The sequence below is a fragment of the Colletotrichum paranaense genome (assembly GCF_030867605.1).
Source record: "Colletotrichum paranaense strain IMI 384185 chromosome Unknown Scaffold_3.1, whole genome shotgun sequence".
NCBI lineage: Eukaryota > Fungi > Ascomycota > Sordariomycetes > Glomerellales > Glomerellaceae > Colletotrichum > Colletotrichum paranaense.
In genome coordinates this window covers 1310465-1335895 of record NW_026848961.1, presented here as the reverse complement: position 1 = coordinate 1335895, position 25431 = coordinate 1310465, and the positions used below count along the sequence as shown (strand labels likewise).

Below are 25431 nucleotides of genomic sequence, written 5' to 3'. Positions count from 1 at the left end.
GTTTGGAACTCCTGTCAGTCACTCCGTACTGCGTACGTCTGGAAGTACTGCGTAGACTCAGCCGGTCTTTTCTCTTTTTTCCTTTTGCGAACCTTTTGCGAGGGCGGGAGGCAGAAGAGGAGGAGAGACGGAGGAAGCGTTGGGTTCGCGCCAGTCCGTTCAGTGCCAGGTAAGCAGACCTCGGGCGATACTTGGCAGCTGCGTGCTTGGAGTTGCGAGAAGAAAGTACCCACGGCGTACGGAGTACGTTTGGTACATAGGATAAGTAGGTACTTGGCAAAAGAATGGAATGCGGCGGGCTTGCAGTAGCGTAGACACTACCCTAGGCCCTCCGTAGCCGGTACGGACTGGCGCAATAATGGGCGGTGGGCGATGACATAGAAACGTCGATCCTCGGCGCCCTGCAAGCCAATCAGCCATTTGGTCATGGCGGGTTTACCCCGGATTCTGGACCTTTTCGGGCCAAGTTGGACGAGGATTCAATGGATTCCTCCCACCCAGACCCAGGCACACCCAGGATGAGAGATTGTGAGACGAGGAAAAGCTTCTTAGCCTCCTCCATCGCTCTGCTCCATGATCCATCTGCAAGGATACCAAAGGTTGCAGGGACTGTATGTACTGCGAGGAGGGGGAAAAAGGAAAGAGAGCACCTCAAGAGAGTGAGAGGGTAAGAGTGAGCATTGGGCGGCAAGTGGCTTGGGAAAAGGCGGGTTTCTACTTTGCAACGTACCTTATCCGTAAGAAACCTTGGAACGTAAATTGTAAAAGTTATCGCAACATCTGCACTCCATAGTATGGTAGGTACATACTTTACCCAATACCCCATCCGTCAGGCAAGCCGCAAGGTGATGGTACCCGGAGCCGAGAGGGAAGGGAGGGACTCAGGGAGACCTTGAGAATTGGCAACCTTGAAAACGAAAGAAACCAGTCATCCGCTCCACAAGATCAATCCACTCGAGAGAATTACTAAGGATGACTGCCCACAAAACCGGTTGACGACTCGCAGCTTCCCCCCCTTTCCCCTCAGTGGCTTCCAGTGTTGAGTGGCCTCCGTTGTGAGACTCCGTACGAAGCAGTGGAAGCCTCCCGCTTTTGGCCCATTGAGGGCGCGAGTCGGAAGTCTTGTCGTCGAGTCCTGGAAAGCAGGATCCGGCTCATTGGGAATGCCAGCCTAAAATCAGTCGACAGTTTTGCCACAGTTCACCCCTCCTCCTCATCCGAAATCCCCTTCCCTGCCTGGGAGCCGATGCTGTTCCGCCCATAATACGTCTCGTCGGCTTCTCTGTCTCCCTCGGCGATATCGTGGTGCAATATCGAGGTATTCCGCGGAGAGAAAGGGAAAAAACACGCAGGTGTGGATGGCGTCCTAGTAGAGTGGAGAAACGTCACTTTGTTCCGTGTTTCTATTTGCGGCATCAGAGGACGGGACATTGAGAAAGGAAGTGAGAAAATTAAAGACCAAGAAAACCCTTCGCCGAAGCAATGCCCGAGGGCCGATGAGTGCCAAGACTTTTTGTCGCCCAGGCGTTCAATGCAAAGCAAACGGCTCACTGCCAGATGCTGTGGCCTGTGGCGGCAGATGCTTGGCTGATTGCGAAGTGCGGTGGACATGCTCCTTGACTCCATAGTGCACCCGAAGTCGAATGTGGCCCCCAGCGTGGCGCGATAAATGGACCGAAGGACGAGCGGGACTCGTTGGACCTTAAGCTTGCCAAAGCTGGTTGATAACCGATCTGCGGCCTGCCAATATCTGCTTCGCCTAAGCAGCGAATACGGACCCCTTTGTCGATCGGGTGGAGGGATTGGAAAAGAGGAGGTGAAGCCTGAAGCTTGAAGTGAAGCCTGGAGGAATGAGTGGGAGCCAAGGAGCCACAAGAATGCAGGAAAAGGCGCGACGCAGACACGGCATAACTGAAAATCGCGGGCCAGTAAGAAACGGTCGCTTGCAGCCGCCCGTTTGTGACTTTGGTGACAATTGGACGTATCTGAAGCACCGTACGGAGTATTAAGGCACCTAGCTACCTAACGGGAGGAGTAGATGGCTGGAAGGAACAAAGAACGACCTCAGTTTGGGACGGAAGGAAAGACGAACGGGACGCTTGGTGGCGGTGACGGTTTTCTGGAAACTGCGGAGGAACGAACAGACATTCTGGGCAGGCACACGCCTGACTCCAGGTGTTCCTGCCGTATCAACTTGGCTCTGTCTCTCACGTGTATTCGTTCCTTCCATTAGCACCTTGGTCTGGTGAGACGGACTTTTGCCATTTTGCCTCCTCGCTTTCGGAACCGTCAATTGACGTACACACTACATCGTGACATACATCGCATCTGGCAGGGGACGTGTGGTGTCGATAAAGTTACCGACAACCCGTCACTCTACACGTCGGCCAAGGCAATCAATCGAATGCGATGTCACCTTCAGCCACGATCGGTATTTGAGCTTCCAATGAGAGTGTCCGACCTTGCTCGTCTTTGTTCTGCGCCTTCAACGGCGGCACATGACGTTGCCTCTCGCACCACCCCATGGAGGTGCCCAGCCGCCAACGCAACAATCCTCTTGTACCAAGTAACTGACCTTCCCGAATCTCGGCAACGGTTTGTCTACATCTCCATCTCTCCACGGCTACGATGTCTACACTATCAGTGCCGCTATCCTTCCGTTTCCGGATCACCCTTTGACCAAAACTAGACAATAAACCCGCCCCGTCCTTTCTTTTGGCACCTTTGGCTCTGCAATAAGCTCACGGTGGCGTCCGTGCCAGAGAACAGACAGCGCCCAAAGACCTTGCGAGCTTCTAAATCATACCTCGGCTGACCTAGTTGCAGTATCACGGCCCTTGCGTTGTACAGTCAATCCAATCATTCTCTACGGAAACGTGTCGTGTACTTACTCAATTATTGTCTGTGAAATTTGAGAGCTTCACCATGTGGCTAAGTCATATGGTTGATTCGTGAACGAATTGCTACTGGGAAGCCAGAATTTACTACCAACCCCCCGGCTCGAGTCAAGAGATCGCCCTCTTTCGAAACTGAACCTCGTCAACATTATGCCCGCATCATGGAGAAACAACGTCATCCGAACCGTTGCGAAAGAACCTTCTTTTGATCTCATTGTATCAATCCCACGTCCGAGCACAACCCCCGATCCCAGACTCCACGGCGGAATGTCCACCCGACCAGCCTACCCTGGGCCAGCAGCAGTCTTGACTCTTGAAAAGTTGAGCCTCAGCAAGCAATCATCGATAACCTCCTTGTGCCGTTGTGGCCACGGCCCGCACCAGATATCGGATCGTCAACTAAAGCCCATCACGTAGTTTCCACCAACTGCAACCCAGAAGTTTCAAGATGATGGCCTTGAGCAAAGTCGAACTGGGACTTTAAGGGACTTTCAGGACAGCTTTTTTTTTTTTTTTTTTGTGGCTGATTGTTGCCCACTGGCTGCTTTGCACCGCCGTTACTGCAACAAACTGGACTGATGAGAAGGCCAAGCATTTTCTCCGGGCTCTACGAGTCAGTCTCCGTGGAAGCACCCAACCTCGTACGAGTTTGACCCCTCCAAAGACTTCCGATGCCAAGAAAAACTGGCAGCTGCCCATGGAGGAAACGTAATCGGTGCGCTCACTACCGCCGGCAGGCAACCAGCTCAGTGTCTGTGCCATACGAACTCACGGTCAATGTCCGTTTCGCTGCTACTAGCCGGGTTAGAGCAGGGCGAACATACTTCCCAATGGGACCAAGAGAGCCTTTGACGGGGCGATTGAGAGTTCCCGACGATTACAAGCATACCCACACAACATATGCTACGCGCACGTTTCTGCAGCAGTTGCATCCCGCAACCTACGATACTGTCTGAAACTTTTGAGCAGCTCAACCGCCTCGCTGCCTCGGTCTGCCTCGACACCAAAACAGCATACAGCACTTATTCGGTCTACCATGCGTTAAAGCTTCCTGGGAGTCTCCATGTAATCATGTTTCCTCTCGGTGCCAAAGTCGATCTTTGTTTAATTTGGCAAAAATAATTAGAGAATGACGAATGTGCACAGCGCAGGCAAACATTGTGTCTTATTTCTCATGGCGGCATGGCACATTATGATTAACACCTTACACATCCATAATAAAATAAGCTATTGCTATGTATATCAAGCAAAGGTGATCGTGATCTGCCGTCTTACACATAGGGCGGAGTCATTCGTGGGCACCATAAGGACGGACTCATCACAATGACATATCCAGCCTATCTTGGACAGGACGTCCCTCATATGCTCTCGGACTACCCGGCCACATGCTTTACTGCCATCAAGTCTTGAGCTTCGCAACTGCATCTAGCCGACTTCATCTAACTCGTGATCGCGGCTATTCATCCCTATACAACCAAACAAGGTTTCGGGAGCCAACCCGCAACTTTCAAGCACCCAATGGGCAAGTCTGAGGTGTCAACCCCCGTGAATCGTCGAGTCAGCTTCGATGTTTTGATCTCTGTCTACCGTGTTTCGCTCGCACGCGTGTTATATGTGACTGCGAACACTATTCGATTGAGAGAGTGGCACATCCAGAGTCAGCTTCAGCCCTACGGTAACTATCGACCTACGGAGTGTCAACTTGTTGCAGCATCGCCCGCTAACTTCTCGGAACAGCCTATAGGCAGAAGCTTGTCCTGCCTGAGCTTGCGAGTCAAAGATCTTTTTGTCTTCTGGGTTGGCGGCGACGAATGTTTCTACTATAGGAAAGTCGTGCCGCAAACAGGTTGGCGCTCTGTTCGCGTCGTGTCAAGGTAGGGAGGTGGCGTTTGGAATGGTTACAGTGAGCTGAGAATACGGGCACGTGGCTTCTACAAGACTGCCGGCCGCGAGACCAGGGCGGAGGTATTCACAACGACTTGGCGAAGGGGCTCTACTTTTGATATCTCAGCTTCGTGTGCTCGTGCTAGGTACATATTCTGAGGATGATGTATATGGGCACGCCGAGGGGGAAGAACTGCCAGTCTCTTTCTCTGTGTCTGCCGTTTCCTCCAAATAAAGTATCTTTATCAGTTGTCTGCCTTGATCAAAAGGTGCGGATCGTAACGCTGGGATCTAACATTTGCTTGGCAGCAGTTTGGCATACCCTCGCTTTCTCATTACCTGTATGATGGCAGACCTTCCTGTTTCCCGTTTCCGAGACACTGATATAGCCATTTTCGGTTACGTGTGATTGACTGTGAACAGGAGTGTGTTGATATTTCTCGATTGAGGCTAGGCTTAAGATGTGGTACATTAGTTGCCTGTCACCGTATCTAAGTCGAAATGATGTTGGACGATTCTTCCTCGGTCTTGCATATCAAGCAAAAGAGTCTTCCAGTCCCGAGATGTTATCACTTATTACATGACAGAGTTTATTTTTCCTCAATAGTTAGCAAAAGTTGTGACGTTTCATTTCGCCGAAAGCTTTGCCGTCCAAGACGTCAGGAATGCTTTTAGAAAATGAGGCTGGGCTTGCTGGACAATGTGAGTGGGGCTATTTGGAATGGGAACGTGTGAGTTGAATGCCTTTCGTGAGGTTGTAGGTTCTGAATGTCAGTTATGGTGGATAAATTCAGTATATTCACGCCGTCTTTTCTGATTCTATTTAGTTTGAGACTGACTCACATAGGTCCTGCTAATCTTTGGAGGACAGGAGGTTGATGACAGTTCTCATGTGGAGCAAGCTTGGTCAGAGGTGTTCATATCTTCTTCACCTGGTCCAATGCCACGTAGAATTGAGTGTGGATCTCAAGGAGATTGGCACCTTTCTTTCGTCACTAGAGAACTTGATGAATCTCATCCTCGCCACGAATAGGAGAGGCATCGGCTACCCATACCCAGACCGGGTCGAGAGCCGCAATGCCAGTCCAGCCTCCTTATAAGGCTCTGGTGAGATGTCTCTCTTGGATAAGTATATTGTAGCTAGTGAGGTCTAACGTTGTGCTGTTCATATCCTGATGAATGCTCAAGATGGACTTGCTGTTCATCGTTGTGCACTTGAAGCTGGGCCTCGGATACTTGGACTCTCGAGCCACGCCAAGGGGGTAACGCACTGTGCCACTTCATCTCGGTTTGTGCTCTTACCCGGAACCTCATCTATTCTTCATTATCCAATTGCTAAAGCAAACCGCCCGTGTCTCTGTAAGTAGGAATGGCTTCATCGTTAGGTACATGAAAGTAAGTATGTGACCTTGACCATATTGACCACAAGAAGCCCTCAACCGCGACATACCTGACTGCTCTTGCCTTCCTTGCCATATTCGAGAGGCGTGCGCCGTATGAGCCTTCTTGATAGGCAAGCTTAGTGCGGCAGCTTCCTTGCTGCTGAGTCAAGGTAGATTTTGTAGGCCATCAAGTCATGGTTTAAGGCTTGACATGATCTCAGTAGGAGTCAGACTATGAATCCAACAGAAAGATGAATACAATAGCGAGAGTGGACGTATCGGTAGCTAGTGACCACTGTACGCCACAAATTTTCCAAAGCCCTGCCTCCTGCTGAACTATGCTCTTCGTTCTCCAAGGACAGTGGATGAGTTGCGTGGATAGACATGAGATACGGGCAGGTATCTGGATGCAGTGCAGAAGAGTCAACGAACGTTCCAACATGTAACGCAAGGCGGCAGTCGACTTATTCACGTTGCTTAGGTATCTTTGTCGTGCGTGCTACCTGAGTTGCTGCTCTCCGAAACACTTGCTGGAATCTTTGATGTCGTACAATCAAGACATACAGAACTAGCTCAACTGGCTAACATCACATTCGCCGGAATGTGATAGGGTCTAAAACCGCTTCAGTTCTGCTCTTGAGTGTCTGACTTCTACTCTCACTCCCGGTTTTGTCAATGCAAAGCTGAAAGCCTTCATGGTACAAGTGTCACTTCTGCAACTCCAGCATACTAGACGCAGCCTAGCGGGAAGTGGTACATTAATCTCTTCATAGTACGATTGAAACTACGGGATACCGCAGCGTGACTCATCGAGCAGCAAGTACCTTTCAGTTGACTTTGCAACTAGAGGGGCCTCCCGCAACCGACCTATACTACCTGTCTAAACTACCTTATATAACCCCATTCAACGACGAAAGTGCACAACTGTGCCACAATAAAGCCCATGCTTGGTCTCTTGTAACCAATCTTCAACGTCCTAAGGTTTAGATCAAATACAAGCGATTGGCCCATCTAACTTGAAAAGAGCACTGTGCCTGAGTAAGGAAAATTTTCCAGCTGCGTCTCAAGAACGCTGCGCAAATCTGCGGGGAGACCAAAGTATTCAAGTCGAGTTGTCAATAGACTCTCACTTATATGGCCATGCTCCTCCATCAACTGAGCAACCCTGGGAGCTTGTTCAGTTGAGAGATGCAGAAGAGGGCGAGATTTCTCTCTTCCGGGAAACCACGGCTCTTGACTCTCTGATATGGTCGCAGTTCTCTCTTCTATAGGACCGAATCAAGGAACGACCATTGGCTATGAATCCTCCTGTCTCTTACCAGAGATACGAGAGCCATTCTGACATCGCGTATCAGCGGCATAACGTTCAAGCAGTCTTCTATAGAACCTCTAGAGTACCTCAAGCTGTTAAGTCTCGGACAATTTACTGGAATCTTACAACCAGGGCCTAGAACACTCTAGGTACGGTCACCAACTATAGTATCTGCCACACCAAGCAACGAACTATCAACCAATTAGTGCTATCACATCACGACAGACACCTCGTCGCCACCTATTCTCCCAATCAACCTCACCCAAATCCATATGATTCCCCTTCCGACTGTAGCTTTCCCCCGCAAACTCCACAATGTAGCATCACGTCGTACAACCTTCAATCCCGGGCATTCCAAAGGATGAACAACCTCCGGAACCAACATCCTCAAGCCCTTCTCAGTAAAAGGGGTCGCCTTACCCATCATGCGCGAGGCGCGCTGCCGATCATGCGGGTGATACCTTCCGCCCAACCTCCGAAGGTTACTCAACCCACGGAAAACCAACATCAACCACACTACGACCACCAGCCGTCAGCGATGTCCTTTTCCACCCTTCCGATTCTATATTTCTTCGGTACGCTGGCTGGCCCTCGCTAAGCAACACACCTGTGACCTTACTACTTCATCCTATCGATCCTTCTATAAGACGATCATCATATCAAAGCACCCTTCAAATGCCTCCTCACCCTCTCAGCTGAACAAACATCCCAGTCACGAGCGCTAAACCCAACAGAGAACGAAGCCTTCTTAGAACCATTGTTTCTTCTTCTATTTCTCTTCCCCGCATTATTATCTTGCAGCTTTCCCCCTCGTTCTCGCTTTAGCACGAATACTACCTCGCCGCCTGGCCCAACGGCACCTCTTGCTGACCTCACCTGAGAAGCCCCAGATCCCTGATCACTGCCAATCCCACCTCATTCTCAAATGTAGGTACGGAGTATCCGCACTCCCGGTCACGTCTGGGTGGTCCTTAACCCCAACCTCAATACCACCTCATTACCAAGGCCCATAACATCCATAAAAAAAAGCCGTGTTATATCCCCCCCTTCCCTTCTCCGCTCTCGTCACCGCCGCCGCCGCTGCCGCTGTCGCTTCTTCCCTTCCTTCCACTTTGAGGGCCTCAGATGCGACGGCCCGGTGCTCCGTGACCAGAAGAGAAAGACAGACAGAAAATCACACAGAAGGGCCCCAATTATGTCTCATTCGTTGTGCCAATTTGCCCTGCCATCCCCTTCCTTCCATCCAACTCAATCGAGGAGCCATGTAACCACGGAGCCGCATGCACCGTCCTTACACACCCTCTTCTTCCCCAACGCAAAAAGGGAAAGGGAAAAGGGAAAGAAGAAACCCTGATCTGCAAATGAAGGCGCAGACTGTACCATTCATCCTTCTTTCTCTCGAAACACGTTCCGTCCCGCCTGCCAAATACCGAGGCTGGCTTGGGCTTGGCTGTGGCTTGTTTACAACAAGGCAACAAGCATCGAAAGCTCTCGCCGATCTGACCCGTTACACAAGACTACATCCTCTCACCTAGCACTGACGGCACGAGACCACACCTCCTCGGCTTCCCCTCAATTTCCCCTCATTCCTTTTCGTTCTTCCCCGCCATGCGCCACATTTACTGGGAAGGATGGGGTTAGCGACGCACCTCGGTGTTGGCGACCGAGGCTCAACTAGAATCTATACCACGCGGCATAGCCCTTTCCCCGGACTAGCCCCAAGACCCCAAGCCTTAGTTTCTCAGATCAGGAACAGGACTGTTGCTTCCTGTGCAGTGAACAGCTGCCAAGATACAAGCAACAGTCAGCATGCCTTTCTGTAGATACTGCTTCTCAAGTTAGCGAAGGTAGCTAGTCACGCATAATCCCTTGGCGATGTTCATTTCCATGCGTGAACCAACATCCGTAATCTTGGCAACGTAGATGCCGTAGAAAAGATATCTCGGGGAATAGTGCCATACTTGCAGTAACCGTGGTTCGGGAACTCAGGTGTCCGATCGGATCACACCGATGCGTTCAAACGGCGTGGAACGGCGCCATGTCGGTATTTGATTCCTCAGGGTGTACGGCAAATAAATGATGTCAAACGCTGGATAGTCCATGTCGGAAGTTGTGATAATTTTGGTAAACTTGTTTGAATTGTTTGTGACAAGCTCTGATAAGCGTATACTTGGACGAGTCTCGAACTCTAAAAGGCTCAAAACGCCTAAGCGGGCCACAACAGGGCCTTTGAGTTGCCAACAAGAATGGCAAACCCTCTCCTACTCTTAGAAACAGCAGACTCTCTCTTTCAGTAGAGAAACTCTTAGCCAGAAAGGCATCGGACTCTGCGTGCCTATTATTCATCTTACACGTCCCCCGAGTAAACAACTGATCCAAACTCCCACGCATGCTAGATCATTCCTTCGTCAAGAGCTCCCCCAGAAGTGCCGTTTCCATCCTCATGAGCCTTTTGTTTTTTGTTTCCAAATCTCTAAAATGATGACCTTTGCCCCTGAATGTTGACCCCAATGTCCAAAAGAAAATTCGCGTTCAAATGAGGAGATATCGTAGTGCGGGACGAATGACCGCGGCCATTGACTGAGAAGTCGGAACCACATGAAACCATTGAATCGTACAAAATCCTAGTGCGACGCTCCAGTACCACCGAAAAAGAAGTCAAGCTCACTGCCTGGGCCCCGAGCGAATTGGTGCTCATTCTCCGCAAGTTGCTCCAGGAGGCTCAAGAATGGGTCCTTCTCCTCACCTGGGCCGGTGCCAGTGCTTCCGTTGTTGCTCTTGTTTCCAGGACTGGGCGCGGCGACACCGGATACCTTGTTTCCACCTTCGTCCCCATGCCACGCGGCTGGACTACCAAATGCGTTTGTAGGCAGCCCACCGAACATGGGGTCATTGTAGTTGCCCCCTACCTCATTGTTTCCACTTGCCCCCGGTGTGGCAAAGCTGAACTGTGGAGAGAAGGAGTTTGAAGAGAGCGACGGCATGGTGGCTTGCTGGTGGCTCTGAGGTCCAAGAGAAAAGCCTGCCGCCGCCGCTGCCGCCACGGCCGCGTTGTTGGCCGCAGTTTCGTCGTATTGTCCGTGTGAGGCAGACATTGGAGGGTGCTCCATGGTCTCGGGATGAGGAGGCAGAGATGTGGGCGTCGCCAGCATTCCCGGTGACGGATGAGATGCCATAGTGGGGGTTGGGTGTGAAAAGGAGTGGCGGACATGAGAAGGCGTTGGCAGACCATGAGGGCGCGCCATATGACTCGTGCTGAGCGGCGAGAGGACTTTGGCATCTGGACGCTTCCGTCCAGATGGGGCTGTGTTCTTGCGCTTGAGACTCGGTCGCTCAGGCTCGTTTATGCTATTGGCACGAGGCGCGTAAAGATCGTGACCCGTGTAGGTGTCTGTGGTGAAGTCGACAATCACATCAGAAAGGCTCAAATTTGCCGCGTCAAAGTTGAAGGTCTGGCCGCCGGGCCCGCCAATATTCGAGTAGCGATCGAAAAAGTCCTCGAGGTGGAATGCCGGAGAATATCGCATCGGATTGTTTGCAAGGCTTTTGACAAGTTCGGAATGAGCATTGTAAATTCCTTGCAGTGTTTCCCTCTGATGCTGGACACTTGCCCAAGCGTACCGGAGCTCGCTCAGTTGCTGCATCTCCCTGGACAGAAAGTCTGCTGACATGCTGAACACAGTCGAGTCACCATTGCCATTCTTGTTGTAGTGAGCGCCGTGGATGTGAACTGTGCCAGCGGTGCATATGCAATAGCCAACGAAAGCCGGCCATTCGATTGTGCCGGTCTGCTTTCCAAGTTCGACAAGTTCAGATATTGCGTTCGCGTGCAGAAAACACATGTTTGTTGCTTCAATTTGCCAAGATTGGTGCTGACCGGTTCCTGCGAGCTCGGCGAGGTCGATGGGGAGAAACGGCCTGTAGATGAGGCAGTGAATGAGGTGATAGATGAGCTTGCTTAAAACCAGAATCGTCGAATCGGGTTGACCGAACAGCGTGTCGAGGCTTGAGAAAACGTCTTCGGTGCCGGAAGCCCAAATGTCCAAATCTTGACGAATCTTTGACAGATTTGAAAGTGAGTGCCACGGAAAATGAGAGTCACCCTTGACACCTCCAGCAGCCAGGTAGCGATTTGTTATACCAAGAATCCGGCTGATGTCGATGAGCATCCCCGTGCTACCTTGAGACTTCTTCCCGCTTCCCTGAAGAAACTGCAGATTGGACCCAGACTGAAAAAATTCGCCGTCGATCGGGGGTACCGAAGGGTTTGGTGACCAACACGGAAGCCGGAGAAGGATGGTCTTGTCGCCGATGAGAGATGGACGCTTGGAGCCGCAAGCCAGGAAACGATCGAGCAAGTAACAAGTCCAGAAAAGTCTCCTCCTCATTTCTCGTTCGACTGGCGTTACGCGTGCATTATTGTCCATCTCGCGATGAGTTTCGAGAGCCATTGCCATTCCAACTGCATTTGCTGGACATCATGTTAGCATTTCAATATATAGTGTGGCACCTAATTCCCTTAACTTACTCATCAGCATATACGCCTTCTTGCCTTTCCCTGCTGCGGTGAAGGCAATGACCAGCAGGAGTAGAGCCTGCAGCGCGTCAACCGAAGGCTCATCGGTATCGATCTCTGCTCTGGCACGCGAAGCGAAGTCTTCACTCAGATGTACAGCTGACTGGTATCCACTAGGATGTGGTGTGTATCTATTGATCCGGTCAGCAACTTCAGTGAGCTGGCGATGCTCACACCCACCTTGCAGCAACGGCGTAGATCCCGTGAACTAAGTAATTCGGTAATTGGTTTAGCTGAAGTCGTTGCCGGACAGATGATTCGTCTAAGATGTGATAGGGCTTGGAGTGAAACCGCGAGAAGTAGGTGTCTAGCAACGCGTCGGGTTGGACGGTAGGTGGCGAAGGCTCACTGGCAAAGTCAGTCAATCTATTCACCAGAAATTCCTGCTCAAGCATCATGGCCTACCTTGCCGGGGCTGGCGAGTAAACGGCAGACTCGTCAGCGTCTACTTTGGTGTCCAATGCTATACGCTTGGGATTTGGGTCATCGTCGGGAATGTCGTCTGCTCGTGAGGTTTCTTCATCCTTGATTCCGGCGGTAGTCGGCGTGGTCGGGGTCTGCTCTCCAGCATTCTTCTCTTTCAATTTTGCCTCCAGCCCATCGACCCTCTTCAACAGTGCTTCCAACACATCCGTCTTTGGCCCACGCTTTTTGGGTACGGCATCTAAAAGCAAGCGTAAAACACATCAGCCTCCTAAAACCTTCCCCAGTTTCATCTTTTTATCTATAAGCATGTAAAAGATTGGCTCACCGTATACGCAAGGGCACTGGAAAACTTGACAGGCCTCACAGGATGGGCGTAGCCGGTTGCACTTGATCTATTGGTTATGTTGAGTTAGATAATGGCTCTATGGTCTTGGGAAAGACCTTGCTCTGGGTGAGGCTGAGAGGCCATCATGCTGTCTCACCTTGCGCTTGCGGCATGATTTGCAGTTCATAGACTCCCGAGGCTCATTGCTCAGTCGCCGAGTCGGTAGGCGCTCAATACCGACTTGAGGACGGGACATGGCCACAGGGTGAATACCGGGAGGGGGAAGTCCGTTCATTGATTCGTATACAGACATCGACATCATCCAAAAGATTGGGTCGGTAGTTGTAAAAAGTAATCTATGGTCGTCGAATGGTTCGGAGCGGCGCCGGCAGATGTGGGGTGAATGAAATTCAGCTGTTTTCAGCAAGCCGAATAGCTAGCGTAGGCCGGTTGGAGGGCAAAGCTGTTGTTGATCAGGTCATATCGAGGTGGCTTTAGAAGGGCCTGGCAGTCGTCTAGCTGGGCTGTCGGGAAGCAAATGAGCTGAGTTGAGAGGCTCACGATGAAGTGCAGAAGCACAGAGACCAGACAAGAGGCCGAGCTAACGGGACAGGGTCGGGGACTGGTGAAGTTATGAAGTAAAGAAAGGCAAAGAGGTTGCCAGGCCGGGCCTAGTAGGTAAAATGATGACTGTCTTTCCCCCCAGCAGTCGTCTAGGAGGGAGTAGACATGTGGAGGTGGCTAGTGCAGCCGACTAGGGTGTGTTCGTCTCTCGTTGTTCTTGCGTGGAAAACAGTTCGGATGCATCAAGCACAAGCAGCAGGGGATCAAAAAGGAACGGTTACAGAACCAGGGGGAGGAGATTGACAAGGAGCTCAAGTCCAATCAAGGCAGAGGAGAAGGGGATGTTGCACGAAGGGGGCAGAAAAAAAGAGAAGAAGGCGAGCCGGGGTGGTAGCAGTGGACACTGGGCTCTAGAGAGATTCGAGGATGTCTGCTGTCCGGGCCTGGATCACCTCGCAAAGTCTGGCAGAGAGAACACCTTAGGTATAGTGTGGATGTGTGAGCGCGTGAGGAGAGGGATACGTAGTGTATCCGTACGGATAGGTTGGCAGTTGGCAGGTAGTAGCTTGGGGAAGAGGAGGAGAAGTAGGCCCAAAGCAAGGACCGAGGGAAGAATGAAGGTGCCGCGGAGAGAGAGGCACAGAGGGAGAGGAGAGACTACCTAGAGGCACCACGGAGTGAGACTGCAAGAGGAGGCACTCGGAGCAAGTCTGAAGAGGGGGGCACGATGTTGGGGAAAGATGGGGCAAGGCAGGTTGCTGCTTCGGTAGCGTGGAGGCCGGGGTAGGGGCGGTTTGATCACAGAGGCTTGTCTTGTTCTGTCCAAGGCCTCGATGCGACTGGGGAGCCGGGCTGGTGCTGGCAGACTGGGATGACGCCCGCCGTCCCTTGTCTCGTTTTCCTTCTTTTCCTTCGCTGTGCCCCGGACGAGAGACCCAGTCATCAAAAGACGGGTATTCGCTCTGTAATTCGCAAAGCGGCACTGCGAATGGCCATCCCGGAGTACCTGGCCCGGTACTTTCATCCAGGCCTTCTATGGTGTGCGGTGCATCCGTACAGGCGAAGTACATGGTGAGAATTGCTCAGATGTCTTCCCAGCCGATGGGTAGCTATTGATGTCTAATGATACTTCATCTTCTCCCTCCCCCGTCGTCTGTCGTGTGGTGACTTCTTCGACGTCCGGCGTACATGGCCCGATACCGAATCACACAATGAATTCAGGCGGCGTTGTTACGGTAGAGAAAGCTGCCGTGATAGTGTTGAGAGTGCGCAATGAGTCGAGGCGAGAAAATGTAGAGGAATGTCCAGAGCAATTTTCAAAAGACCCTGGGTAGAGTTAATGAACGACTCGTGGCGAAAGGCAAAAAAAAAAAAAAAAAAAAACCAGAGCCGGACAGGGACAAGGCAGATGCAGGCCGCCGCTGCCTTCAACCTTCTTTCTGTACATAAAACAAGTCTCATCATGCCGTGCCGTGTCGTGATACATCAATTTCAACAACACACGCCGATTAGCTCTGCTTCGTCTGTATAATCCGTGATAGTCTGTCAGCGCTGACTGGTCAGACGAACTATGGACATTGGACAGGAACCTGCGAGGCGCCCGAGCGACCTACCCCTTCGAGACGGGCTGCTGCAGACTCGCGTGGCTAACAAACTGTGATGTACCTGCTTTGTGGCGCTGCCGTTGTTTCTTCTCCTCTCACACGACCCGGGGATACCTACATGCCTACATATATGATGGGGGAGGAAGATGAGCATGGGAGACGAGGATGGTACTCGATGGATGGCTGGCAAGGGTTGGAGCTGGATGGGATGTGTGGGGTTTTTTGGAGATGAAAAAGAAGTGAGCTTGTGAGCAGGTGCAGCGCGTGCCGTCACTGCAGCGCACAGCTGTAGCGCGCTCTAAAATGAGGAGGGGATGCAAGATGGACAGGTCGCCTCGCTCAGATGGACCCAGATGGGAGACGCACAGCAGGATACCGCTTCCTGTCGGTAGGGATCAGATGTCAGACAATCAGACAATTCGGAAAGTGCCTGAGGACAGGACATGTACTCTGTCTTTGGTTGGTTGTCGTCAAAGTCGGTCATGGAATTGTGCGCCTGAGAGTCAAGATGAAAGAGGGAGCCGCTCTACCGCACAACACGGCAACGTTCGTTTACCGGACAGGAAATAGAGCGAGAGACAGCCGGTATTTCCGGTTCGTTATCTGTGGTGGGTGTGAATCGTCCGAACCACCTCGGTGCAGCAAGACGAACGATTGTATTCGTAGGTCAAGACGACTTGGAAGTTTGCGGCCATGGCATATGCCAAGCCCAAAGAAAAGCAAAACAGAACATGGGAGGAACCACGGGACCTAGTGATGTAAGATGGCATCTGTGATGCAACAACCGAGTTTGGCGATGGTGGACCGTGTTGTCTCTGGTTTTGAAAAGATGCTGTACGCCAGCGTGCCTCGAGAAGGACGTCTCGGATTTCAGAGTGGAGGTATAAAGAAAAAATTGGCCTTGAACCGGCAATGTAACCGTACACATCTTCCGCACCTGGGTCAATCAGTCCGTCACATTTGCGGTTTGGCCCTCAGAAAACTGATAAATGAGGTTGAAACTGCGCTGTCTTGTTGCCGTGGCCGTTGCCTGCCGCACCACGTACATACCCCCTTACAATAGAGAGCGGCTGGCATCATGCAAGATGAGAGTCGGATCACAGACATGCTCGAGCAGGTAATATATGGTGAACGACAAGCTCGATAATCCCGAGTCAGCGGTTGGCCGCAGCACCTGCCCGAGCAGCACTCTTGTACCCAACTAGCCGCGTTGATATTGCCAACTCGTTGCTTTACGCAAGCTGCTTCCCTGATCGAATCTTTCTACGTACCAAAGATGATGGAGGCGGTGCCCGTACAGAAACTAGGGACTGGTGTAGTAAAGAGAAGCAAAGCCCTCATCGACCTTGAGCATTGAATATGACAGCAGGGTGGATGGAGATGGGTTCGTGACCCTACACAGTCCGTTGATGTCAACTTCAAGTCTCAACTGGCCCATGCATGTTGGACGCAAAGTCCCGGCGACCCTCGCCAGAGGTTACCGACACACTGACCTGGGCAGAACCCGACCCGTCCCTGTCCTGTACAGTCGCATCCTCGGCGGGACTGGTCAGCCCCAGGTCACCCCTCCTTTCCCGCAACTGGACAGACCCGAGGTGATCAAGGGACTCTGGGTGGTTCCGCAGTCCTGCCATACACAGTATTCCCCATAGGCCTCATCCAGACGTAGGTATGCCAATCACACTAACTAACAACAATTCAGAATTTGCCCGATATTTGCTGACCGGTACGGAGCCCAATGCTCTCACTCTCTCCATGGCCTCAACAATGGCATCATGGACATGCCCTGGTCCCAGACTTTTGAATGAGAGCGGGTGCTGGCCTCTCTGGCTAGGAGTCTGGTCACTGAGAGCACCTTGCCTTGCCTTACATGGCATACAGCGCGTAGTAACTCTCCACCGCGGCCGACAAACCCTAAGGCACGCAACACCCGTTCCGCCCGAAGTGCAACAAGGACATGACTCTGCAACTCACCACAAACTCGTAAAGATGGGTCGTTTCTCGAAAACGTCTATCCACACCTCATTCATTAACCTTTTTGTCCCTCATGCCTTGGGTAGCAGCCGAGCAATCTAACCTCTGTCCATCAGAGCTGTAACCCTCTGTCACAGTCCTGAGTAGGTATGCCCGGTGGGCAGCGGCGTCTCACGAATTAATCAACACGTGGGCGCCAGATTCCAGTCTTGGACTCTTGACAACCATGCCCTCGATCATCTAGACTCGCCGCTGGCAGGGGGCGTTCTCGGCCTCATTCATCACGACAGCTAGAATTGTCTTGGTTTAATCCACCATAATCCAGTTTCAACCCATATAAAAGTCTGATCTGGGTCCTATTAAGCTAGAATGCCATGAGCTTCGCTATCGACCTTCCGCAAACATCTGATACCCTTCCCAGTTGGAATGGGACCCAAGAGCCCCCCTGTACTGCTACCACTGCCCACCACGTCCCCTTCCAAAGTCCAAGGGGACGTGCGAAAGCCATGCACTGACGCAGTAAAAGCCCGGTTGATGGGCGTCTCATCGACCCAGGCGGCACCTGGTGAGGCCGGTACTTGATCCAAATTACATACATGGCCCATGCATGCATTTCCCCGGAGCAGGTATCTATCGGTGCCTTTTCAAGTACCGGACGGATACGGTATCACATCTACAAAAGAAAGACGAGTGGAAGACAAGGCCAACCGTTCTCCAAGAAGCTGAGACGGGGCTTGTTTGGATCGACGGCCACTGTATCTTAAGACGAACATGAGCGTTTGAGCAACAAGGTGACTGGCAATGCATTCTCGTCATGTCCCGATAGCCTGTAGGCCTGTAGGTATGTAGATCAGATCGGCGACTTGTTGGATGGGTGAACATTGCCAATGCCAGGGCCTTTCTAAAGCCCGGATCCCCGACTTGCCGTTGCCAACCGGCTTCACTTCTGCCTTGTCCATTGAAGGACAGAAGCACTCAGTCCCGGCAGACCGCCCCGTGAGGCCCTGGCTTTGTAGTTTGTTATACGAAAAAGCGGATATTCAACAACCCTCTCGCACGGGCGGAAAAGGGACACGGGAAAGTGATGGACTCCCCTGTCCTGGGTAATCACACCTGGTGCCAGACCACTGTGTCGGACCCCGTTGGTCAAGCCGGCACTCACCGGACCGCCAAGATCGGGCCATCTAATCAACCCAGCCGTAGGGGTGTCCTTGGCGCAGCCTTGTCAAGCCTGCAACATGTCATTTCTTCTTCATCTTCGACATGGCTTCACACGAGCCCAGGCATGACTCTGCTGCTTCTGACGTTTGACACTGACACTTGACAGATTAACTAACAACTCATTTATAATGCAGTACATGAACAAATCAACCACAAGTGTCATTTCAGCCCCGTGAGATGACGTTCGCTTGGCAGCTCTTTCACCGAGATCAAGGGCCGGTCCGCCAAACATGCCCATGTAATGTCTGTGTCAGATCTCGAACGGATCGATGGGAACAAGGAAAGAAGCAGGAAAAAGAAAAAGAAGGCAAAATACCGAAAGACGCCATAGCCTGCCAGGCGGCACTAGAGGTTCGATTTGACGTCGTGCCGGTCCTCCACCGTTTAAGCATGACTACGGTACTCCATACTCTATGCCGCGGACGAAGCTGGGTGTGAAGAAGTACCGCTTACGGTACGACAGACACGTCCACTGCCCAGACCATGCATGCTACCCGTTCGTAAAGATTCCCTTTTCTGAGCTGGTGGCGATTGGCCCCCAGCTTCAGAAAAGCGGTATGATTTGTTGTCTGCATGTCTGCTGAAAAGGGGTATGGATCATGGGGGGCCTGCGAGGTGAAAAAAAGATGAGACGAAATAGGATCCTTGCCTAGACTGCCTCAATCGAGGCAAGCCGCGGGTCGGAGACACATCGTAGGCGGGCTACCGTTCGAACTTCGGAGAGCTGCAAAAGAAAAGCAATGGCATGCAAGGGTGATGTATCCGTAGTATGTGAATAGAACGGCTAGACCACGATGACCCAGTTGGCAGGTGACATGCCTCGAGGTAAGTACGGATACGAATTTAGATGGTCTGTACGGAGTAAGTACGACAGAATCCACACTTGATACTGGCTATCCTGGGACGTTGCCTCTGCCTATGTCCATTCTGCTGATGGTGTCTTGTCTACTTGTCAGTTACCAAGCTGGGTCGACGGACTAGTTGTTTCGTTGCTGCAGATTAGACGAGTCCTCGAACAGAATGTCTCACTTCTTTCCGCGCGAAGACACACTAACATGGCCCTCACTCATATCGGACAGCATGAGATGCTCCAAGACCATGCCTTCCTCCCTGGCTCGTGCTGATTACTGACCGATGACGAGCGAACCTTCCGTCGTTACTACGGGCGAGGAGCCTTGTCAGACAGTTGCACATTAGGAAGGACATTTAGAGATCGACCTAGACTTGAGAAAATTGGGATGAATGTTCTTCTTGCCGTGCCGAGGATAGCTTCGCAGCTCCTCGATTGGGACGTTCAAACCCGTCTTGCGCTTACCTTGCGAGATAACATCGATAGGCACTTGCATCTATGGATTCCAGGGCCTTGGCATCCTGGGTACCAAAGCCGTAGAGAAGCGCCGTGAAGAAACCGGCCACGGTGGACCGTCGTCTCATCATTGTCGCTGCAACATATCAACGCCCGATAGTAACAACATTGCGGATGCTTGCCACAGATTAGGACCAAGTAAACAGCTCTACGCCCGTCTCATCCCTTCCTTATGACAAAAGGGCGAATGCATTGTGTCGGTCTGGACGGCGAGTTGCTGCTCTGGCCACCCATCCCGCATAGAAGTGGAATCTCACCCGCCCTCCGATCCGACCTGACACAGCCATGAGAGCGCAGCTTGTGTCTGCTCACTCTACCTTCGACCAATAACTTTCCTCTTATCAACCATCCGCCCGTCTATCTTGGCTCATGGCTCTACCTATTCGGTGCCAGGCAGCGAGTTTGCCAGTCTGCGTGTCTGCACGAAAGGATCGCACCACATGGCAACTAGATATGGTCAATGCATGGCGATGATCCCGGCTCGCCAGCATTCTCTCCCGCAAGGGGGGGCGGCTCGGGACCAGAGATCTTGGAGGGGATAGCACAGGCACAGGCACGTCTGCGCCTCCGCTACTGCCTTCGTCACCCAAACCATCACATCACAATGTCGAGAAGAATTGGAGAACATTCCACCAAGAGCCTCCGGTCGAAGGGGAGCGGAGACCATGCCGATCGATGCGGAGAAGCTTTCTGCTTTTGTCCTCCTGCTGATGCCATCCATCTCGCTCAATGCCAAGTGCGTCTCAACTCTTCGGGGGATGGGGTTCCCGCTATGGTTCGTTCGATGTCGCTAGGAAGTACTTGCAACAACTCTAACCCCAAATGTAGAAACCGTTAAGAACGGGCTGACTCAAGTTCACATTTTCCTGTGGATCCCCTTTCGACGACATAGAGAACGGCCACACATGCTGGCTACCGCTCGAATCAGAGCATGCTTTGAACCAGATCATGGACGACTGACGTTGGTCAGTGCCGAATTGAGGCAGCGCAAGCCATCCGCGGCGAGTCTTCGTCTGTATCCTGGAGCTCGACACTGACACCCTGGCTTGGGCCCGAGGGACTTTCCCCGGATTGCTCGTAGATCCGCCACAGCATCATCCACGCGTAAAGCAAAGCCACAACTTGCTCGTCCTCCCTTGCTTCTGCTCGATATCCTGCATCATACAAGAGTCATGTCATGGTATCAACCTTGTCGTCAGCGTCAAACCATCACTTTTGCCTTCACATAGATTGGCCATCTCGAACGAAGGACATCGTCCACGCTGAAAGAGTCTATTCGTACCGACGACTGCCTCCATAAACCCAAGCTTGATTGACAAGTTGGCCTACAGTTCAAACTTCAACAAAGGCATCCCCCCACAAAAGAGGTGGACACTTTCCAACGGGCCTCGCCCAAAGTCGCAATTACAGCGAGCAACTAACGGAACCCAGCCCCGGCTGGCATCTCCGGCACTTTCTCGAGACCTTGGTTGAGTAAGTCTTGACGACCTAGGAGTGAACATTGGCAAGTCGCATTCATACGTTGGTGCACACAGCTTGCCCCGCACCTGTACACATGACATCCAGAGACCTTGTTCCCTCATGCTCTCCAGAGCCGAATAGCGGCCGAAGGTGCCAGGTAGGAGACTCCAAGAGTAAGAGTTGAAGAGCCCGACACAGGCCGGGCACCGCGGCATCCAAAAGGCCCTGACTGGGGTTCGCTGGTCTCCTATGGGAATAGCCCGATACATGCTGCTCATGCCGCTTCGTTCCAGGCCCGGGTTCGATGGTGTGCATACAGCCACAACACCCAACAGCCATTCAATTTGCGAGACGGTTTCCAGCACTACTGCACCGAGGCAAAAAGAACAACGGCCGCAATCTCCAGATTGGGGGCCAACGTCCATGCCTTCCAAGCCTCAACACGAACGCATGAGACGGGCGGTTTGAAGTGAGCACGGCACCACGGCAGAGAATAATTGTTACACACGTGGCTGCAGTGTGTCTCTCGACGCATGGATCAGTAATAGGGTTAGCCATCCGAATGCTCAAGCTGCCGCCTCTCAAATGAGGTGTAGTGGAAAGAGAGCACTGTTCAACAAGAGGCCATCCACCATTATCAGACATTGACTCAGATATGTTGCCGAGAGAAGCTTCGACTCTGCATCCATCTCCCGTCTGCTGAGCTAAACCCCAACCCACAACTTGGTGGATACGATTGTTGAAGGGGAAAGTGTATGTTGCCAAGCAGAGATACCATTTTCTCTCTATTTTGACGCCGTTGACGCAAGTTTGCTCTCTTGGCGCGGCGAGACTTGGGCGTTCCAAACCGCTCGGAGGTGAGAAACGACGCGATGACCTGGAATTTAAGCTTCGGATGTTCTTTACCTTATTCGGATCGCCTTGGGCCATTTCCCCATCACCAATCTCTATGCCGTTGTTGCATCCGAGTCTTGACCGCCACGCGTGGGTCCTAGACGTAACACAGGAGCCCCGTCAGAGCTCAAGAACAACTTAGCAAGGAGCAAAACGCGGTTCTCTCGAGCCGCCGGTCTCGGCTCCGGGTTACGGCCGTCCAATCTCATGATGGCAAACCCGCATCTAATTTCTCGACCTTATTTAGCCCCTCGTCCAAGTTGCTCGGCACCCGTCTGGAAAGGTCCGAGGCTCTGACACGACCTTGACAACATGGCAAGGGCCGTCATAATGTGACGGGAAAGAAGACTGGAAGCAGAGAACACCTGTATCGCCAAGCAACGACGGTCATACTACACCCACAACTGCCGCCACCCGGACTGAAGGAAAGGCCAGTCATAAACCAATACCACAACTCCCCTGTACTTATCACAGGAAAGCCTTTGCGATATCGTTTCAGCCAATGTCACCTACCGCTCTTAGCAACTTGTTCCATATTCCATTCCATAGGCTGTCCTGACGATCCTCGCACCGGCTCACCAACCGAGGATCTATATCACTGTCAGCTATCAGTCAGGTATGATTCTACAGCAAGCACGGTCTTTTCGGTTGAAAGGCTGTCGGACCGCCGGGAACGTCCAAGATAGCCCTACAAAAGCTGCGACATGGTTAATAGAAGGGATTGGGCAGCGCAATAACGTTCTGCCGGAGCAGGGCCGACGATGGGTTGTCACTTAATCTACATCATACAGGCACTAGATCGGAAGGGGTTGTCTGTTCATGCCTATTTGCAGGCGAACATTGGACTTCTAAGCTCAAGGTATCTCATTAGAGTACCCCGTCCCCGTCGGTGGCGTTCAGAGGGATGGCCTGGGCAGCAATTTTCGACTGCGGCTGATGGCATGGTTGACCTACCTGTCATGGCGTTGCCTTCATTTATCGAGCCGGGCTCTCCGTGTGCACGGAAACTAGCTATGCGGGAGTCAGGGCAGTATCCACGCCTTCATCGTACAAACTGCCGGAACATGCAATGAAAGGACCAAACTCTGCTCAGAGCTTGTTGATTCGAGAGCTCTGACAACACCATCCAAGACTATGATCCTTTCGTAAGTCAACAACTCATGAATCCTAATGTATCGGACCACACTCTCTCACAGCTTCGCCCTCCATCCACTCCAAAATTCCCTTGCATGTTCTTGTTTAAGCTTATGGGCGGTTAGGCGCGCACCCGTCCCACAAGGTCTCTTGACCCAGTCAGACTCGTCATCTCCATCCCAACGGCGTCTTCCAGCCGTACCAATCACCATCACGGCCCTCGCAGAATTTGGAGAATTTGGGGAACGAAGCCGAACCATCTACTTCTGACTCGAGACCTTTGTCCGAAGCTGGGGTCGAAGGAGACCATCGATTCGTGACTCCGCGCAGCGTCCCCCTCTTTCTCCCCACACTCCTCCGCGCATCCACTACCTTCTGCAGGTCTTGAACCCTGATTTCGTACAGAACTACAGAATGACTCTCAGCTACTACACGTGTGCTCTGCAACACCTGACCATTAAGAAATGCCGGCCCGACACGCCACTGGGACATGGCAATAAAAGCGTTTGGAGAGCTACTGAGAGGAGGAGACGGGGCGACGTTCGTCTTGACCCATTATGGGCAGAAACGGGGGCTAACGTCCCGTGCAACGACGACGCCTCGCGATGACATATAGCGAATAGCGAGTCATCGACAACAGCCATGTTAGCCACCCCCAACAACGGCTGGCTGCCACTTTGTTGTGTAGGGGACACCAGCGAGTGCGTCAAGCCTGGCCAAACTTGAGTCCCCAGGGTTTAGGCCGTCAACGTCAACCCGGTATTAGTCCGCTGACGCCCTTCTTACCAGACGAATTCGCAATTCTATCACTGTGTATGCCTCTTTACGGTCTTTGCGGACGTTTGTGAGGGAGACTAGCAATGTGTGATTCAGCAGCGGCCCATGACCATACAGTTACAGACGCGTCGATAGCAGACCTGGCCTTGCCGAGAGCGACCGATGAATCCCCTGCAACGGGATGGCATGGTCAGCAGTCAGACCGACATGTACATGCGCGCTATATCGTGTCAGTTCGTGGATGGATCTCGGCGTCTGTTACACCACCAGCTTGTTCACTTCGGTTTGCCCTTCTCTCTGATGTCGCGACACGTCAAAATGTTCTGGTTACAAGGCATAGGTTGCTTTCGAGGGCTGAGGAGGCAATTCAGAAATACAAACACCGCAGGGACTTTGAAGCAAAAGGAGTTCAGATTCTACTCACACCCCTCTAGACAAGGCCTACTTCTTTTCTTCGTCCCCAGCACATCCGAGATACTGAGCTAGGCTATGTGCTGGATTCAATATCAGGACACTTGTGATATGATTCAGTCCCCCGCAGCATGCGGCAAGTCCCTTTGCCCTGCCCGTCATCGAAATACGCCACGCCCACACTCTCGAGATTTTCTGCGCGCCGTCCTCTCACCTGAGCCAGCCCCAATCGCGGTGATATCCGCGTCCCATTCGTCGATCCAATATTCTTTCGCCCTTGCCCTGTTCGTTAAAACGCAGTTCCCGATCGGCTCGACTGGGGACGGCCACACCCAGACCAGCGCAGGGGACGGCACGGTCTTCGTTTCCCGCCCTTGCATGACGAGGGTGTTTTCTGGTCCATTGGGGTGGAGGGGAGAGAAGGCTTCCTTCTCGTTGCCTTCTCTAGACGTCACCAACACCACCACCACCCATCACCATCCCAGCTCTGGTGAGGAGAGGGGAACGGCCTTTCTTCTCCTGCCTTGACCCTTTTCAGCTGGTGGCCGGGTCCCAGTGGCCGTGAATAGTCCGACTTCGCCGAGACGGGGTGAGCATGGCGTGTGGAGTGCGCGGGGCTTCTACTGCCTTAACCTTTGCTTAGACCGAGATGGGACGGGAACTCTTACCATTTTCCCAAGCTGGGCTTGTCACCTTCACTACGGTCTGTCAAACACAAACCACAGAGCCGATGACCCAGCCATGTCAGCTTTCCACATAATGTAACGTCACGGCTTTGGGAAGGCCCGGATGGCGAGAGGATCACCATGGACACATTGAGCCGTATCCGCAGGTGGCTGGCTGCTTCTTTACCCGCTGGCCATTAACCTCAGCATGGCTCTCGCCCACACTTGACCCGTTGATACAGTGGCAAGTTGGTGGGTAGGATATCCATCGTCATCAGATTACACTGGCACAACCTTGAGCCCTCCTCGTTTGGCGATCGTCCTCCCCCCTTTCTCTCCCTTCTCCCAGGATACCCTACAATACGAAGACCCTGATAGACCCTGTAGATCTTCTTGTTTTCCGCCGCTCCAGGTACCCATCCGTAGCCGCGATCCCGTCGACGTATCTTTGCAAAGTAGGGGCAAAGGCCTGGATCATTCCGAGATCAGAGGTAGAGGAGCGTCAGAAACGGGCTTGCGAAGAGCGATAACAAAAGGGGTGTTCAGTAGAAAATTTCA

General features: G+C 52.3%; 5 protein-coding genes across 5 annotated transcripts; 2 read left to right on the top strand and 3 right to left on the bottom strand.

Moving 5' to 3' along the window:
- Positions 1-1759: 1759 nt before the first annotated feature.
- CPAR01_03994 (uncharacterized protein) lies at positions 1760-1909 on the bottom strand (the record flags this gene model as incomplete). The annotated part of the gene is made up of 1 exon (XM_060488277.1): positions 1760-1909. One exon carries the CDS (start codon positions 1907-1909, stop codon positions 1760-1762), a length of 150 nt encoding a protein of 49 aa, XP_060352483.1.
- Positions 1910-7836: 5927 nt separating this feature from the next.
- On the top strand, positions 7837-8073 carry CPAR01_03993 (uncharacterized protein; the record flags this gene model as incomplete). The annotated part of the gene is made up of 1 exon (XM_060488276.1): positions 7837-8073. The coding sequence occupies one exon, from the start codon at positions 7837-7839 to the stop codon at positions 8071-8073; it is 237 nt and encodes a 78-aa protein (XP_060352482.1).
- Positions 8074-10099: 2026 nt separating this feature from the next.
- On the bottom strand, positions 10100-13097 carry CPAR01_03992 (fungal specific transcription factor domain-containing protein; the record flags this gene model as incomplete). Its single annotated transcript, XM_060488275.1, has 6 exons — positions 10100-11946; positions 12004-12182; positions 12232-12399; positions 12457-12715; positions 12803-12869; positions 12960-13097. 6 exons carry the CDS (start codon positions 13095-13097, stop codon positions 10100-10102), a joined length of 2658 nt encoding a protein of 885 aa, XP_060352481.1.
- Positions 13098-16406: 3309 nt separating this feature from the next.
- Positions 16407-16778, top strand: CPAR01_03991 (uncharacterized protein; the record flags this gene model as incomplete). Its single annotated transcript, XM_060488274.1, has 2 exons — positions 16407-16609; positions 16673-16778. The coding sequence occupies 2 exons, from the start codon at positions 16407-16409 to the stop codon at positions 16776-16778; spliced, it is 309 nt and encodes a 102-aa protein (XP_060352480.1).
- Positions 16779-19227: 2449 nt separating this feature from the next.
- Positions 19228-19602, bottom strand: CPAR01_03990 (uncharacterized protein; the record flags this gene model as incomplete). Its single annotated transcript, XM_060488273.1, has 2 exons — positions 19228-19324; positions 19481-19602. The coding sequence occupies 2 exons, from the start codon at positions 19600-19602 to the stop codon at positions 19228-19230; spliced, it is 219 nt and encodes a 72-aa protein (XP_060352479.1).
- Positions 19603-25431: the final 5829 nt, after the last annotated feature.